The 19,359-nt window shown below is 45.4% G+C and overlaps 1 protein-coding gene across 1 annotated transcript; it reads right to left on the reverse strand.

Moving 5' to 3' along the window:
• Nucleotides 1–202: 202 nt before the first annotated feature.
• On the reverse strand, nucleotides 203–16,031 carry LOC120035247 (zinc finger protein 91-like). The gene is made up of 6 exons (XM_038982037.1): nucleotides 16,022–16,031; nucleotides 10,651–10,845; nucleotides 5,667–5,843; nucleotides 3,299–3,529; nucleotides 2,299–2,808; nucleotides 203–1,946 (listed from the first exon to the last, which is right to left on the reverse strand). Exons 1-6 carry the CDS (start codon nucleotides 16,029–16,031, stop codon nucleotides 979–981), a joined length of 2,091 nt encoding a protein of 696 aa, XP_038837965.1. The 3' UTR covers nucleotides 203–978.
• Nucleotides 16,032–19,359: the final 3,328 nt, after the last annotated feature.

Below are 19,359 nucleotides of genomic sequence, written 5' to 3' on the forward strand. Positions count from 1 at the left end.
GTGTGTGTGTGTATGATATATATATATATTAATAAATAAAAGTAAAATCGTCCGATTAATAGGTATCGGCTTTTTTTGTCCTCCAATAATCGGTATCGGTATTGAAAAATCATAATCGGTCGACCTCTAGTGGAGACATCATGTCAATAGCCACCAGCCATGGTGAGTGGAGACATGTCAATAGCCACCAGCCATGGTGAGTGGAGACATGTCAATAGGTGCCAGCCATGGTGAGTGGAGACTTCATGTCAATAGGTGCCAGCCATGGTGAGTGGAGACATCATGTCAATAGGTGCCAGCCATGGTGAGTGGAGACATCATGTCAATAGGTGCCAGCCATGGTGAGTGGAGACTTCATGTCAATAGGTGCCAGCCATGGTGAGTGGAGACTTCATGTCAATAGGTGCCAGCCATGGTGAGTGGAGACATGTCAATAGGTGCCAGCCATGGTGAGTGGAGACATCATGTCAGGTTTGGATTTATTATTGTCATAATGCATATTGTGTCATATCCTGCCATACATAATCATATCATCCTGTCAATTCATATCTGACATTAAGATTCTCTACAGAAACTTTATTGAGGTTGTATCTTACAGACTGAATAGCTAGTGGTTAGTTTAGTGATAGCGGTTAGTGATACAACCTCAGTTTCTGTAGAGTATCACTAAACTAACCACTAGCTATTCTGTCATGGTGAGTGATGTCTACTGGCACATTTAGAGTACAATTACATGGATGCATGTTGGGGACTTTTATTTTGAAAAAAACATGTCCTCAATGGGAGCAGCAGGTAAAACCACCAGCAGGCCTCGACTGTTTCTCAATTCATCATTCCCCGATTCCTCACATTCTTTCTCTTAGCCTCCTCCTCAAAATGCAATGGAGAATAAAGTCAGAGAGGGACCTTGGAACTTCTCCTCTATTACAGTTGAGAGGAGCGAGGAATCACAGACAGACAGTCTTTTCTCCCGTCAAACTAGACGGTCGTCTCTTTCATATGTTTCTGTTGGTGTGTCTTTAGTGCTTTGGGTACAATGAACCCTTTCCCACACAGGCTACAGACGTACGGCTTCTCCCCTGTATGAAACCTCCTCATGTGCACCTTCAGACTCCCAGAGGTGGTGAACCCCTTATCACAGACAGTACAAGTGTACGGTCTCTCTTTAGTGTGCTTGATCTGATGCACTCTCAAGTTCCCCGACTGGGCGAAACTTTTCCCGCATATGGCGCAGACGAAGGGTTTCTCTCCGGTGTGTGTTCTCTGGTGACTCTTTAGATCCCCATCTCGTAGGAACATTCTCCCGCAGTACGAGCAGCAGTACTTCTTTTCCAGGCTCTTGTAGTGCATTCTCGCGTGCACCTCCAGCCTTTTCATGTCCGGGAAAGTCTTCCCGCACTCGCACATGTGGTGGCGGACCTCTTCCATGTGTATCCTCTTGTGTTTCTTCAGGCTTTCGCTTCGGGCAAAACATTGGCTACACACAGAACACCGGTGAGGTTTTTCCTGGGTGTGGATCAGTATGTGGGTCGCCAAGGACGTTTTCTGAGTAAAGCCCCTCCCGCAGTAGGAGCAGTGGAGGAGGTTCTCCCCTGTGTGGATCGACCGGTGGGTCTTCAGGGTGTAGAAGTGGGTGAACGTCTGGCCGCATTGGTCACAGAGGTACGGTTTCTTGTTGTTGTGTGTCTGCTTGTGCTCCCTGTACTCCAACAGGTTGGCAAAGCTCTCTGGGCACTTGGAGCAGTGGTACGGTTTCTCTCCTGTATGGGTGCGCTGGTGAGTCTTTAGGTCCTGCAGCAGAGTGAAGGTCTTCCCACATGGTTGGCAGATGTGCTTGGTCTTCTCTCCTGTGTGGATCGTCACATGAATGTTCAAGTCGTCGAGCTTCAAGAAACTCTCCTCGCAGACAGAGCACTGGTGGGGTTTCTCTGTGCTGGCGCCCTCTCCTGTTTTAATGACAACATTACAAGCGTTAAAACACAAAGACGGAAAGGAGAAATGAATTGGCGCAGAGAGGAGAAATGAATTGGCGCCGACAGGAGAAATGAATTGGCGCCGACAGGAGAAATTAATTGGCGCCGAGAGGAGAAATGAATTGGCGCCGACAGGAGAAATGAATATGAATTGGCGCCGAGAGGAGAAATGAATTGGCGCCGAGAGGAGAAATGAATTGGCGCGGAGAGGAGAAATGGCACCGTTGCAGAAACAAAGTGTTTGTTATTGGAAACGATCTGGTAGTCCATCCCTGTTTCTGTTTACTTCAGTTTCCTAGTGAACACGACTCAGGGTCTCTCTTACCTTTGTGGATCACCTGGTGTCTCTTCAGGTCCTGGTATCGCAGGAAACACTTCCCGCAGACGGAGCACTGGTGGGGTTTCTTTCCGCTGTGCGTCATTGTGTGCGTCTTCAGGCTGCTGGCTGCAGTGAACCTCTTACCGCACTGGGAGCAGAAATACGGCTTCAGCTCCTGGTCAGGGTCCCCTGGGCTGTCAGGGTCAGAGCTGGTGCCCTCTCCTGTTTCAATGACAACATTAGAAGGGTTTAACGCAGGAGGAGAATGATGAGGAAAGCACAACTCCAACCTGGTGTTCCTCTCACCTTTGTGGGTCACCAGGTGTCTTTTAAGGTCGTAGGGTCGAAGGAAGGCCTTGCCACAGACGGAGCACTGGTGGGGTTTCTCTCCGCTGTGGATCTTCATGTGTGCCTTAAGTCTGAAGGCTGCGGTGAACCTCTTCCCACACACAGAGCAGGGGAACGGTCTCTCCGGATCTCGTTCCCCTGGGCTGTCTGCGTCAGAGTTGTTGCCCCCTTCAATGACAACATTACAGGGGTTAAAATGCTGCACTGTCAATAAATGACCGTTTATTACAGACTAATACACATATAAATACCCAGCTAATTTACGGAAAGAGGCACTGGTGTGGATATGTTGATGTTTCTTCAAGTCACCTGTCGTCCAGCAGAGATCTCAGGGTCCTGTTCATTACTGCAAATTACTGTTGCAAAATGTTTTGCAAACGGAAAACAAGTGTACTATTATTGGATACTTCCTCCCACTTTGGCCCATTTGTTTCTGTTTGGTTCCTAATGAATATGACCCAGGTGTGTGAGCAGAGACTTCAGGGGTGTATTCACTAGGAACAAAACTGGAAGCAAACAGAACAAAATGGAGAGGGACCTACCTGAATATGTCCAATAAAAATTTAGCACAAAAAAATATTTTTTCTTTCGGAGTTAAAGTTTTCCGTTGCAAAACGTTTGCTACAGTGTGCGACTCGTGAGAGAGACACCAACGCACCTTTGTGGATCTCCTGGTGTCTCTTGAGGTCCTGGGACAGCAGGAAACACTTCCCGCAGACAGAGCACTGGTGGTGTGTCTCTCCACTGTGCTTCTTCATGTGAGACTTCAGTAAAGGCGCTGTGGTGAACCTCTTGCCACACTCTGAGCAGAGGTACAGTCTTTCAGGGTTCGGGTATGGCTTCTGCCCTTGTTCGGGATCCCCTGAGCTGTCAGAGTTGGCGCTCTCTCCTGCTTCAATGACGACATCACAGGGTTTAAAACACAGAGACAGAAGCGAGAACAGCAAGGACACATACAGTAGACTTACACCCTATGGTAACTGTCTTCTATAATCACACCCTATGGTAACTGTCCTCTGAGCCTCTATAGTCACACCCTATGGTAACTGTCCTCTGAGCCTCTATAATCACACCCTATGGTAACTGTCCTCTGAGCCTCTATAGTCACACCCTATGGTAACTGTCCTCTGAGCCTCTATAGTCACACCCTATGGTAACTGTCCTCTGAGCCTCTATAATCACACCCTATGGTAACTGTCCTCTGAGCCTCTATAGTCACACCCTATGGTAACTGTCCTCTGAGCCTCTATAATCAAGCCCTATGGTAACTGTCCTCTATAGTCACACCCTATGGTAACTGTCCTCTGAGCCTCTATAATACACCCTATGGTAACTGTCCTCTGAGCCTCTATAGACACACCCTATGGTAACTGTCCTCTGAGCCTCTATAGACACACCCTATGGTAACTGTCCTCTGAGCCTCTATAATCACACCCTATGGTAACTGTCCTCTGAGCCTCTATAGTCACACCCTATGGTAACTGTCCTCTGAGCCTCTATAGTCACACCCTATGGTAACTGTCCTCTGAGCCTCTATAATCACACCCTATGGTAACTGTCCTCTGAGCCTCTATAATCACACCCTATGGTAACTGTCCTCTGAGCCTCTATAATCACACCCTATGGTAACTGTCCTCTGAGCCTCTATAATCACACCCTATGGTAACTGTCCTCTGAGCCTCTATAATACACCCTATGGTAACTGTCCTCTGAGCCTCTATAATACACCCTATGGTAACTGTCCTCTGAGCCTCTATAATACACCCTATGGTAACTGTCCTCTGAGCCTCTATAATCACACCCTATGGTAACTGTCCTCTGAGCCTCTATAATCACACCTTATGGTAACTGTCCTCTGAGCCTCTATAGTCACACCCTATGGTAACTGTCCTCTGAGCCTCTATAATCACACCCTATGGTAACTGTCCTCTGAGCCTCTATAGTCACACCCTATGGTAACTGTCCTCTGAGCCTCTATAATCACACCCTATGGTAACTGTCCTCTGAGCCTCTATAATCACACCCTATGGTAACTGTCCTCTGAGCCTCTATAATCACACCCTATGGTAACTGTCCTCTGAGCCTCTATAATCACACACTATGGTAACTGTCCTCTGAGCCTCTATAATCACACCCTATGGTAACTGTCCTCTGAGCCTCTATAGTCACACCCTATGGTAACTGTCCTCTGAGTCTCTATAATCACACCCTATGGTAACTGTCCTCTGAGCCTCTATAGTCACACCCTATGGTAACTGTCCTCTGAGCCTCTATAATCAAGCCCCATGGTAACTGTCCTCTATAGTCACACCCTATGGTAACTGTCCTCTGAGCCTCTATAATCACAACCGGTCGTACAGTACTGTTTCCGTTGAATTCAACGATGCACCGTTCTGTCATTCTGAACACAATCATGGGCTTGCAAAGGTCATGTTCTACCAACGAGCCACACAGGACAGTCTTCCAGCAGAGAGGTGTTTCTCTCACCTTTGTGCACCACCTGGTGTCTCTTCAGAACACACAGCCACAGGACAGTCTTCCAGCAGAGACTATGTTTCTCTCACCTTTGTGCACCACCTGGTGTCTCTTCAGAACACATAGCCACAGGACAGTCTTCCAGCAGAGACTATGTTTCTCTCACCTTTGTGCACCACCTGGTGTCTCTTCAGAACACATAGCCACAGGACAGTCTTCCAGCAGAGACTATGTTTCTCTCACCTTTGTGCACCACCTGGTGTCTCTTCAGAACACATAGCCACAGGACAGTCTTCCAGCAGAGACTATGTTTCTCTCACCTTTGTGCACCACCTGGTGTCTCTTCAGAACACATAGCCACAGGACAGTCTTCCAGCAGAGAGATGTTTCTCTCACCTTTGTGCACCACCTGGTGTCTCTTCAGAACACATAGCCACACAGGACAGTCTTCCAGCAGAGACTATGTTTCTCTCACCTTTGTGCACCACCTGGTGTCTCTTCAGAACACATAGCCATAGGAAACGCTTCCAGCAGAGAGGTGTTTCCCTCACCTTTGTGCACCACCTGGTGTCTCTTCAGAACACATAGCCACAGGAAACGCTTCCCGCAGATGGAACACCGGTGTGGTTTGTCTTCGCTGTGGATCTTCACGTGGATCCTCAGGCTGGTCGGCGAGGTGAACGTCTTTCCACATTCAGAACAGTGGTACGGTCTGTCTGAGGTGACTGCTTTAAGGACAACATTACAGAGGTTAAACAGAACAGTGGTACGGTCTGTCTGAGGTGACTGCTTTAAGGACAACGGTACAGAGGTTAAACAGAACAGTGGTACGGTCTGTCTGAGGTGACTGCTTTAAGGACAACATTACAGAGGTTAAACAGAACAGTGGTACGGTCTGTCTGAGGTGACTGCTTTAAGGACAACATTACGGTCTGTCTGAGGTGACTGCTTTAAGGACAACAGTACAGAGGTTAAACCGCTGCAGGGCACAGTGGAGAGAACAGCCCACCAGCACATACAGTATTAGGCATCTACAGGCAATTCCATTTTAACTGAATGGAGAGTTTAAAGAAAAAAATCATGTAAAATGTATGCGCTACAAAAAAACAGATTTTTAACAAACATACAACTCTATGCACAAGGGCTACGTTTACACTGAACATTTTACAACAAAAAAAACACATTTACTAGAAGAACTATGAGGATGCAAAAGTTTGGTAACAGAATTTCAGTAAAATCTCCGTCAGTTATTTATGTGACCACGTTTTCTTAAAATCTCTGCATAAAAGAATGGCGTGTCAGTTATGACAGGACACCTTGAGTTTTAAAGAAGTGAGTCAAGTGGATTTACACCCGATAACAGATTTCTCCAAAAAGGTGTAAATATGCAACATCCTCCTACATATGTGGGTATTATTCTACACACTGGCTAGTATTTAATCAGCTCCGCAGCAAAACCACATTTGGTTCATCCGAAGCGAACCAAATCTGCACAAATGTTTTAAAAGTTTGGATATCAAAGCACAGTAGAGTTCAGTAGAGTACAGTAGGGTATAGTAGAGTACAGTAGAGTACAGTACAGTATAGTAGAGTACAGTACAGTAGAGTAGAGTACAGTAGAGTACAGTAAAGTATAGTACAATAGAGTAGAACAAAGTATAGTACTGTAAAGTAGAGTGTAGTACAGTTGTAGCGGTATTAATTAGAGAAAGGTAAAGAAGATTTTTGTTCGGGCGCCAGGCAGGTATTAACCCTGCCGAAAGGAAAATAGTAGAACAGCGAGAGTACCACTACCAGACCCACACACATCAACAGAAGAGACTGCCTAGAGTGTAGCCTGTTGACCAGATAGCCAGCGGAGAGAAAAAAGAATACACACCCTATAGATCCCACATCACATCAGTCCTTCCACAATTCTTGGTAACCCCCCCAAACATACATCATATAACAATAATGGCAGAGCAAATAAACAGCAACTTCATACAATAATGAATGAACCCAGTCATCACACAGAGGATTTGCAATAGTTTGTATTTTCTTCCTGGGAAGGAGTGCAGAGGGTATGAATGTGTGGTGTTCATATACACACTAGTCCAGCTCCAATGAAACTTCAATGTACTTAGTAAATAGAGTCAGTTGCAGTGTAAAGCACTGGAACCTAGCGTGAAGAGAAAGAGAGAAAGAGAGGGCTTAGCTGTGGTCTTGAGGGTGCAGGTATCCGGTCTGACTGTCCGATGGTGTGTTGGGTTGTAGTTGAACGCTTTGCAACAATGTTGCTACTAATCCATTTGATCCATAACCGTCGCGGTCCCAAATGAGAACAACCACGTCGTCGAGCGATCACACCGAGGATTGATCCAAACACTGTACAACCACATACGCTGAAGACAAACAAAAAACCTCTCAGCATAGCACACACAACCAAAACTGTCGCGCCACCCAAGAGCTCCTCCCCAAAGAGCTGAATGAGCTCTTTTATTTCCTCCTTCCTACTGCTCATGCGCTCTTAAAGTGGCAGCGCACTTAAGTGCAGGATTTCGCCACACAGTATAGTACAGTACAGTAGAGTTCAGTAGAGTAGAGTACAGTACTGTAGATGACAGTACTGTATAGTAGAGTGGGCTGACAGTACTGTATAGTAGAGTGTAGTAGAGTTCAGTAGAGTATAGTACAGTACAGTAAAGTGTAGTACAGTACAGTATAGTACAGTACAGTAGAGTTCAGTAGAGTATAGTAGAGTACAGTACAGTACAGTAGAGTGTAGTAGAGTTCAGTAGAGTATAGTACAGTACAGTATAGTACAGTACAGTAGAGTTCAGTAGAGTATAGTAGAGTTCAGTACAGTACTGTATAGTAGAGTTCAGTACAGTATAGTAGAGTTAGGTACAGGGCCCTCATACCACCCTCATGGAGTCTGTTTCTGACCGTTTGAGCAGACACATGCACATTTGTGGCCTGCTGGAGGTCATTTTGCAGGGCTCTGGCAGTGCACCTCCTTGCACAAAGGCGGAGGTAGCGGTCCTGCTGCTGGGTTGTTGCCCTCCTACGGCCTCCTCCACGTCTCCTGATGTACTGGCCTGTCTCCTGGTAGCGCCTCCATGCTCTGGACACTACGCTGACAGACACAGCAAACCTTTTTGCCACAGCTCGCATTGATGTGCCATCCTGGATGAACTGCACTACCTGAGCCACTTGTGTGGGTTGTAGACTCCGTCTCATGCTACCACTAGAGTGAGAGCACCGCCAGCATTCAAAAGTGACCAAAACATCAGCCAGGAAGCATAGGAACTGAGAAATGGTCTGTGGTCACCACCTGCAGAATCACTCCTTTTTTGGGGGTGTCTTGCTAATTGCCTATAATTTCCACCTTTTGTCTATTCCATTTGCACAACAGCATGTGAAATTTATTGTCAATCAGTGTTGCTGCCTAAGTGGACAGTTTGATTTCACAGAAGTGTGATTGACTTGGAGTTACATTGTGTTGTTTAAGTGTTCCCTTTATTTTTTTGAGCAGTGTATTTTACCTCTTGGTGATGTCATTCGGAAACATAATGTTAACTTTCACTGCTATGCGGAAGACACACAGCTGTACATTTCGATTAAACACGGTGAAGCCCCAAAATTGCCCTCCCTGGAAGCCTGTGTTTCAGACATAAGGAAGTGGATGGCGGCAAATGTTCTACTTTTAAACTCGGACAAAACAGAGATGCTAGTTCTAGGTCCCAAGAAACAAAGAGATCTTCTGTTGAATCTGACAATTAATCTTGATGGTTGTAAAGTCGTCTCAAATAAAACTGTGAAGGACCTCGGTGTTACTCTGGACCCTGATCTCTCTTCTGACGAACATATCAAGACTGTTTCAAGGACAGCTTTTTTCCATCTACGTAACATTGCAAAAATCAGAAACTTTCTGTCCAAAAACGATGCAGAACAATGTATCCATGCTTTTGCCACTTCTAGATTAGACTACTGCAATGCTCTACTTTCCGACTACCTGGACAAAGCACTTAATAAACTTCAGTTAGTGCTAAACACGGCTGCTAGAATCTTGACTATAACCCCAAAATTTGATCATATTACTCCAGTGCTAGCCTCTCTACACTGGCTTCCTGTTAAGGCAAGGGCTGATGTCAAGGTTTTACTGTTAACCTACAAAGCATTACATGGGCTTGCTCCTACCTATCTTTCCGATTGTGTCCTGCCGTACATACCTACACGTACGCTACGGTCACAAGACGCAGGCCTCCTTAATGTCCCTTGAATATCTAAGCAAACAGCTGGAGGCAGGGCTTTCTCCTATAGAGCTCCATTTTATGTAATGGTCTGCGACTACTATGATTTCCCATTATAGTCTATTCAATTGCAGAAATTCTGTTAACAATTTTTTTTTGGGGGGGGGTGGGTCAAAGAATTTAGAATTCATAAACAAAATTGATATCAGTAAAAACACTAACTAATTGGTAGGTCTACATTTACTTCAAGATATGTGGGGTTTTTTTGGAAACTGAATCTCAAGGCACAAGGCAACGTTTCAGTAAAATGTATCCAAAACTAAATATAAGTGTTGATATTAGTTGGCAGGGTTTTTACTTCAATATTATTGTGTTTTGATGTATTTCTGATACCTTCTAAGACTTTTTCTGGTTGATGTTTCTTAAGACCCCTTGTCCATCCAATAAGCCTTTGCTTATTCACATTTTTTGGGGGATGGAAAATGGTTTAAATGTATGTATGCCTTAATTTCTTAAAAATATAGACTCTTTGCTTTCATTTGACACACAATTTGACATGCTCCAATGAACTTCACGTTGGTGCTCATGGGTCATTTTACATGGAAATGGACCTACACCATAAAGATCAACTTATTTAACTGATAAACAGGTGCACTGGTGTGGAGACGTTGATTGACAGTGTTCCAACAGAGAGATGTGTGTTAGGGGAGACGCCAGGTGTGTTCCAACAGAGAGATGTGTGTGAGGAGAGACGCCAGGTGTGTGAGGGGCGACGCCAGGTGCATGAGGAGCGACGCCAGGTGTGTGAGGAGTGACGCCAGGTGTGTGAGGAGCGACGCCAGGTGTGTTCCAACAGAGAGATGTGTGTGAGGAGAGACGTCAGGTGTGTGAGGGGCGACGCCAGGTGTGTGAGGGGCGACGCCAGGTGTGTGAGGAGCGACGCCAGGTGTGTGAGGAGCAACGCCGGGTGTGTGAGGAGCGACGCCGGGTGTGTGAGGGGCGACGCCAGGTGTGTGAGGGGCGACGCCAGGTGTGTGAGGAGCGACGCCGGGTGTGTGAGGAGCGACGCCGGGTGTGTGAGGAGCGACGCCGGGTGTGTGAGGAGCGACGCCGGGTGTGTGAGGAGCGACGCCGGGTGTGTGAGGGGCGACGCCAGGTGGGTGAGGGGCGACGCCAGGGGGGTGAGGAGCGACGCCAGGTGGGTGAGGAGCGACGCCAGGTGGGTGAGGAGCGACGCCAGGTGGGTGAGGAGCGACGCCAGGTGGGTGAGGAGTGACGCACAGTGTTTGGGTGTCTCTCTTACCTTTGTGGATCATCTGGTGTCTCTTCAGGTCTGTGGATCGTAGGAAGCGCTTCCCACAGACGGAGCACTGGTGGGGTTTCTCTCCGCTGTGTCTCTGCATGTGAGTCTTCAGGCTGCTTGGTGCAGTGAACCTCTTACCACACTGGGAGCAGAGGAACGGTCTCTCTCTGTCTGAGCTGGCACCCTCTCCTGTTTCTATAACAACATCACAGGGGTTAAACACAGGAGGAGTGCCTGGATACAGCCCTTAGCCGTGGTATATTGGCCATATATCACAAACCTCTGAGGTGCCTTATTTCAGTTATTAACTGGTTACCAACGTAATTAGATCAGTAAAAATAAATGTTTTTTCATATCCGTGGTATAAGGTCCGATATACCACGGCTGTCAGCCAATCATCATACAATGCTCGAACCACCCAGTTTATTATACTGTATACAACACTATGCATTGGTATGTAGAAAGGGAAGATGACTCCTCTAAGACCCCTATTTAATTTAAACTGATCAGGAGTTATTTGTTTAAGGGGCACAGTTTAGTACATACAAGAATGACAGCTATAAGCAGTCACTCAGCCCTCTGGGCCCTTCTCAAAGGTAGTGCTCTATATAGGGAACTGGGTTCCATGAAACTGGTCTCTGATGTTCTGATCAGTGATTACCTGGTTGGTCCTGTCCCCAACCTCCCCTCTGTCCCAAACCTCCTTAGTCATCTGAAACCGGTCTCAATATACTGTAGCTCCCTCTGGATGTTCTGATCAGTGATTACCTGGGTTGGTCGTATCCCCAACCTCCTCCTCCTCCTCCTCTCCATCTTCCTCCTCTCCATCCCCCTCCTCCTCCTCTTCTTCTCGTTTAACAGTAACAAGTCCTGTAAAACGTCAAACCAAAAGATCTAAAACACTTTATAATATAAATGCCCCTCCCCCATCAGTACTCCACCAGAGGGAGCTCTGACTTGGTTCCCTGTAGAGTCAACAGCTCCTTGGGGGGGGGGGGGGGGGGGAAACACATTCAGCTACTCTGCTGTAGTTCTGTGGAACTGAACCTGTAAAGTGGCACTTAAGAAATATCTGAAAAGTAACGTAAATGGTGTGATTAAGGGGGGTAGGCTATTCTTTCAAGAGGTGACTCTTAAAACAAGCACCTCTGTGCTGTTAATTGTTCTAAGTTGTTGTAATATATATTTGTAATTGATGATACTGTTGTTTTAAATTGCATTGAGAGTAATGTGTAAATCCACCTGCCATCTCACAGGACCACAATGGAAATAAGCCTTTGGACTTTAGTGTTTTTATCCTGAATAATTGTTCATGTTATGTCGTGTCGTGTTATGTTGTGTTATGTCATGTAGTGTGATGTCATGTCATGTTATGTCATGTAGTGTGATGTGATATTATGTGATGTCATGTCATGTCATGTCATGTTATGTCATGTCGTCTTCAGCTGGAGCAGACTACTACTTTTAATTACCTAATAAATTAAAATCAATCAAACTTCACATAATAAGGTCTTGGGATAATAAATACATCTATTCTATTCCCTGGCTAGTGTACTTTATTACCTGGGTTAGCCAGATCTCCTCCTCTATTCTATTCCCTGGCTAGTGTACTTTATTACCTGGGTTAGCCAGAGCTCCTCCTCATCTATTCTATAGTGGCTAGTGTACTTTATTACCTGGGTTAGCCAGATCTCCTCCTCATCTATTCCCTGGCTAGTGTACTTTATTACCTGGGTTAGCCAGATCTCCTCCTCATCTATTCTATAGTGGCTAGTGTACTTTATTACCTGGGTTAGCCAGATCTCCTCCTCCTCTATTCTATAGTGGCTAGTGTACTTTATTACCTGGGTTAGCCAGATCTCCTCCTCATCTATTCCCTGGCTAGTGTACTTTATTACCTGGGTTAGCCAGATCTCCTCCTCATCTATTCCCTGGCTAGTGTACTTTATTACCTGGGTTAGCCAGATCTCCTCCTCATCTATTCCCTGGCTAGTGTACTTTATTACCTGGGTTAGCCAGATCTCCTCCTCATCTATTCTATTCCCTGGCTAGTGTACTTTATTACCTGGGTTAGCCAGAGCTCCTCCTCATCTATTCTATAGTGGCTAGTGTACTTTATTACCTGGGTTAGCCAGATCTCCTCCTCATCTATTCTATAGTGGCTAGTGTACTTTATTACCTGGGTTAGCCAGATCTCCTCCTCGTCTATTCTATAGTGGCTAGTGTACTTTATTACCTGGGTTAGCCAGATCTCCTCCTCATCTATTCTATAGTGGCTAGTGTACTTTATTACCTGGGTTAGCCAGATCTCCTCCTCATCTATTCTATTCCCTGGCTAGTGTACTTTATTACCTGGGTTAGCCAGATCTCCTCCTCCTCTATTCTATAGTGGCTAGTGTACTTTATTACCTGGGTTAGCCAGATCTCCTCCTCATCTATTCTATTCCCTGGCTAGTGTACTTTATTACCTGGGTTAGCCAGATCTCCTCCTTCTCTATTCTATTCCCTGGCTAGTGTACTTTATTACCTGGGTTAGCCAGGTCTCCTCCTCATCTATTCTATTCCCTGGCTAGTGTACTTTATTACCTGGGTTAGCCAGATCTCCTCCTCATCTATTCTATAGTGGCTAGTGTACTTTATTACCTGGGTTAGCCAGATCTCCTCCTCTTCTATTCCCTGGCTAGTGTACTTTATTACCTGGGTTAGCCAGATCTCCTCCTCCTCTATTCTATTCCCTGGCTAGTGTACTTTATTACCTGGGTTAGCCAGATCTCCTCCTCCTCTATTCTATAGTGGTTAGTGTACTTTATTACCTGGGTTAGCCAGATCTCCTCCTCATCTATTCTATTCCCTGGCTAGTGTACTTTATTACCTGGGTTAGCCAGATCTCCTCCTCCTCTATTCTATTCCCTGGCTAGTGTACTTTATTACCTGGGTTAGCCAGGTCTCCTCCTCATCTATTCTATAGTGGCTAGTGTACTTTATTACCTGGGTTAGCCAGATCTCCTCCTCCTCTATTCTATAGTGGCTAGTGTACTTCTATTACCTGGGTTAGCCAGATCTCCTCCTCATCTATTCTATAGTGGCTAGTGTACTTTATTACCTGGGTTAGCCAGATCTCCTCCTCATCTATTCTATAGTGGCTAGTGTACTTTATTACCTGGGTTAGCCAGATCTCCTCCTCCTCTATTCTATTCCCTGGCTAGTGTACTTTATTACCTGGGTTAGCCAGGTCTCCTCCTCATCTATTCTATAGTGGCTAGTGTACTTTATTACCTGGGTTAGCCAGATCTCCTCCTCCTCTATTCTATAGTGGCTAGTGTACTTTATTACCTGGGTTAGCCAGATCTCCTCCTCATCTATTCTATAGTGGCTAGTGTACTTTATTACCTGGGTTAGCCAGATCTCCTCCTCATCTATTCTATTCCCTGGCTAGTGTACTTTATTACCTGGGTTAGCCAGATCTCCTCCTCATCTATTCTATAGTGGCTAGTGTACTTTATTACCTGGGTTAGCCAGATATCCTCCTCATCTATTCTACAGTGGCTGGTGTACTTTATTACCTGGGTTAGCCAGATCTCCTCCTCATCTATTCTACAGTGGCTGGTGTACTTTATTACCTGGGTTAGCCTCATCTATTCTATAGTGGCTAGTGTACTTTATTACCTGGGTTAGCCAGATCTCCTCATCTATTCTATAGTGGCTAGTGTACTTTATTACCTAGGTTAGCCAGATCTCCTCCTCATCTATTCTATTCCCTGGCTAGTGTACTTTATTACCTGGGTTAGCCAGATCTCCTCCTCATCTATTCTATTCCCTGGCTAGTGTACTTTATTACCTGGGTTAGCCAGATCTCCTCCTCATCTATTCTATTCCCTGGCTAGTGTACTTTATTACCTGGGTTAGTCAGATCTCCTCCTCCTTTCTGATCCTCTTCTTCCATATCTACTGGAACAAGATCAACATCACACATATGGTCTGTGTCCGGAATGACACACTATTCCCTATATAGTGCACTACATGCTGTGCAATACTCTGAACTATAGCAGACCTGGGTTCAAATAGTATTTGAAATAGTTAAAATGCTTTATCTGTGCTTGATTGAGCTTGCCTGGAGAAATTGAACCAAATGGGATAGTCCCAAAAGTGCCACCCCACCCCCCTGGCTATCTGACACTCCAGGCAGGCTCAACCAAACGCTGAAGGATTTGAATGTTTTAAATTATTTGTTATATATTTAACTAGATTAGGATGTAACCTATCACTCTAAAACTCATATTAGGATGTAACCTAGCTCTCTAAAAACTCATATTAGGATTTAAACTGCCTCTCTAAAAACTATTAGGATGTAACCTAGCAACCTAAAAATTCCTATTAGGAGTTAACCTAAAAATTCCTATTAGGATGTAACCTAGCAACCTAAAAACTCATTAAGATGTAACCTAGCAACCTAAAACTCCTATTAGGATGTAACCTAGCAACCTAAAACTCCTATTCGGATGTAACCTTGCTCTCTATAACTCTAGGCAGCATTCTGCCTTCTCCCTACAGTTTTCAGCCATTAGCTTCGCCCGCGACTGGCTCGTGTGAACTACAGTCCCGACGCTGTGTTTTAACGTTTAGAAACATCAATAATCATCGCTTGAGATAAGGCTTTCAAAATAAATGGCCCTCATCTTTCATCGGCGGGAAAGAATCCTTCAAATACTGTAGCAGTTACAGATCCATACAGCTATGGAGCCTCCATCCTACTAAACTACACTGTAGCAGTTACAGATCCATACAGCTATGGAGCCTCCATCCTACTAAACTACACTGTAGCAGTTACAGATCCATACAGCTATGGAGCCTTCATCCTACTAAACTACACTGTAGCAGTTACAGATCCATACAGCTATGGAGCCTCCATCCTACTAAACTACACTGTAGCAGTTACAGATCCATACAGCTATGGGGCCTCCATACTACTAAACTACACTGTAGCAGTAATAGATCCATACAGCTATGTAGCCTCCATCCTACTAAACTACAGTCGTGGCCAAAGGTTTTGAGAATGACACAAATATTAATTTTCACAAAGTCTGCTGCCTCAGTTTGTATGATGGCAATTTGCATAAACTCCATGTTATGAAGAGAGATCAGATGAATTGCAATTAATTGCAAAGTCCCTCTTTGCCATGCAAATGAACTGAATCCCCCAAAAACATTTCCACTGCATTTCAGCCCTGCCACAAAAGGACCAGTTGACATCATGTCAGTGATTCTCTCGTTAACACAGGTGTGAGTGTTGACGAGGACAAGGCTGGAGATCACTCTGTCATGCTGATTGAGTTCGAATAACAGACTGGGAGCTTCAAAAGGATGGTGGTACTTGGAATCATTGTTCTTCCTGTCAACCATGGTTACCTGCAAGGAAACACGTGCCGTCATCATTGTTTTGCACAAAAAAGGGCTTCACAGGAAAGGATATTGCTGCCAGTAAGATTGCACCTAAATCAACCATTTATCGGATCATCAAGAACTTAAAGGAGAGCGGTTCAATTGTTGTGAAGAAGGCTTCAGGGCGCCCAAGAAAGTCCAGCAAGCGCCAGGACCGTCTCCTAAAGTTGATTCAGCTGCGGGATCGGGGCACCACCAGTACAGAGCTTACTCAGGAATGGCAGCAGGCAGGTGTGAGTGCATCTGCACGCACAGTGAGGCGAAGACTTTTGGAGGATGGCCTGGTGTCAAGAAGGGCAGCAAAGAAGCCACTTCTCTCCAGGAAAAACATCAGGGACAGACTGATATTCTGCAAAAGGTACAGGGATTGGACTGCTGAGGACTGGGGTAAAGTCATTTTCTCTGATGAATCCCCTTTCCGATTGTTTGTGGCATCCGGAAAAAAGCTTGTCCGGAGAAGACAGGGTGAGCGCTACCATCAGTCCTGTGTCATGTCAACAGTAAAGCATCCTGAGACCATTCATGTGTGGGGTTGCTTCTCAGTCAAGGGAGTGGGCTCACTCACAATTTTGCCTAAGGACACAGCCATGAATAAAAAATGGTACCAACACATCCTCCGAGAGCAACTTCTCCCAACCATCCAGGAACAGTTTGGTGACGAAAATGCCTTTTCCAGCATGATGGACTACCTTGCCATAAGGTAAAAGCGATAACTAAGTTGCTCGGGGAACAAAATATTGATATTTTGGGTCCATGGCCAGGAAACTCCCCAGACCTTAATTGCATTGAGAACTTGCGGTCAATCCTCAAGGGGCGGGTGGACAAACAAAACCCCACAAATTCTGACAAACTCCAAGCATTGATTATGCAAGAATGGGCTGCCATCAGTCAGAATGAGGCCCAGATGTTAATTGACAGCATGCCAGTGCGGATTGCAGAGGTCTTGAAAAAGAAGGGTCAACACTGCAAATATTGACTCTTTGCATCAACTTCATGTCATTGTCAATAAAAGCCTTTGAGACTTATGAAATGCTTGTAATTATACTTCAGTATTCCATAGTAACATCTGACAGAAATATCTAAAGACACTGAAGCAGCAAACTTTGTGGAAATTAATATTTGTGTCATTCTCAAAACTTTTGGCCACAACTGTACACTGTAGCAGTTACAGATCCATACAGCTATGGAGCCTCCATCCTACTAAACTACACTGTAGCAGTTACAGATCCATACAGCTATGGAGCCTCCATCCTACTAAACTACACTGTAGCAGTAACAGATCCATACAACTATGGAGCCTCCATCCTACTAAACTACACTGTAGCAGTTACAGATCCATACAGCTATGGAGCCTCCATCCTACTAAACTACACTGTAGCAGTTACAGATCCATACAGCTATGGAGCCTCCATCCTACTAAACTACACTGTAGCAGTTACAGATCCATACAGCTATGGAGCCTCCATCCGACCAAACTACACTGTAGCAGTTACAGATCCATACAACTATGGAGCCTCCACCCGACCAAACTACACTGTAGCAGTTACAGATCCATACAACTATGGAGCCTCCACCCGACCAAACTACACTGTAGCAGTTACAGATCCATACAACTATGGAGCCTCCATCCTACTAAACTACACTGTAGCAGTAACAGATCCATACAGCTATGGGGCCTCCATCCTACTAAACTACACTGTAGCAGTTACAGATCCATACAGCTATGGGGCCTTCATACTACTAAACTACACTGTAGCAGTAACAGATCCATACAGCTATGGGGCCTCCATCCGTCCAAACTACACTGTAGCAGTTACAGATCCATACAGCTAATGAGCCTCCATCCTACTAAACTACACTGTAGCAGTTACAGATCCATACAGCTATGGGGCCTTCATACTACTAAACTACACTGTAGCAGTTACAGATCCATACAGCTATGGAGCCTTCATACTACTAAACTACACTGTAGCAGTTACAGATCCATACAGCTATGGAGCCTCCATCCTACTAAACTACACTGTAGCAGTTACAGATCTATACAGCTATGGGGCCTTCATACTACTAAACTACACTGTAGCAGTAATAGATGGTCGGAGCATGCTAGACAGCTAATTGGCACAGGTGGTCGGAGCATGCTAGACAGCTAATTGGCACAGGTGTTCGGAGCATGCTAGACAGCTAATTGGCACAGGTGGTCGGAGCATGCTAGACAGCTAATTGGCACAGGTGGTCGGAGCATGCTAGACAGCTAATTGGCACAGGTGGTCGGAGCATGCTAGTGTAACGGATGTGAAATGGCTAGCTAGTTAGCGGGTACGCGCTACTAGCGTTTCAATCAGTTACGTCACTTGCTCTGAAACCTAGAAGTAGTGTTGCACCTTGCTCTGCAAGGGCCGCGGCTTTTGTGGAGCGATGGGTAACGACGCTTCGTGGGTGACCGTTGTTGATGTGTGCAGAGGGTCCCTGGTTCGCGCCCGTGTCGGGGCGAGGGGACGGTTTAAAGTTATACTGTTACACTAGATAGCTAATTGGCACAGGTGGTCGCCTCTTGTATTCCGTCTGTTTCCCATAAACAAGCGCTGTAACTTGAAGATATGGCCGTATGGGAACACGAACCCTGTCAAGGTGTGTATCAATTTAACCTTTTGTTCTTTTGAAAATTATTAAACGGTCCTTATCCTTCCAAAACCGCAAGCGACTTGTGTTAATGTTCAGATTGAGCGTATGGACTCTTAACAAAACTCCCCCCTGTACAGAAGACGCCTTCGTCCAATGTCTTCTGTAATGGAACTGAGAGTCAGGATCCAGGTCTAGATGTAACCCAGTGGCAGGTGTAGGCATCTTAGACTCACCCGAGGCAATGTTACCATCTTCCCTCTCCTGTTCCTCTTCCCTCTCCTGTTCTACTCCCCCGTTCTCTTCCTTGGTTCTTCTCTCATCCTCCTCTTCCTCTTCTTTGACAATCACATTGAGCTCCAGTGTTTGACTGCAGTCCTCCAGCTTCACTGACGCTATCTCTTGATCTGGCTGTGAGCTTTTCTGTGCCGGACTCGGTTCAGTCATGGTATGCTAGAGGCGGATGCTTTAATAAGAAAGGAAAATAATACATGTAAAACCTCAACTCTAGATATGTTCAGGAAATTAAAATCATATATAAAACAATAAAATATAAATCACAATGGGAGGAACCGACTATCATGCCAGGGAGAGCGCTGCAGCTAAGCAATAAGCTAAAGGCCATTTCACTAATCACCATGTTTGTATATC

This window comes from Salvelinus namaycush, unplaced genomic scaffold (genome assembly GCF_016432855.1).
Source record: "Salvelinus namaycush isolate Seneca unplaced genomic scaffold, SaNama_1.0 Scaffold10, whole genome shotgun sequence".
In the NCBI taxonomy this organism is placed as follows: domain Eukaryota; kingdom Metazoa; phylum Chordata; class Actinopteri; order Salmoniformes; family Salmonidae; genus Salvelinus; species Salvelinus namaycush.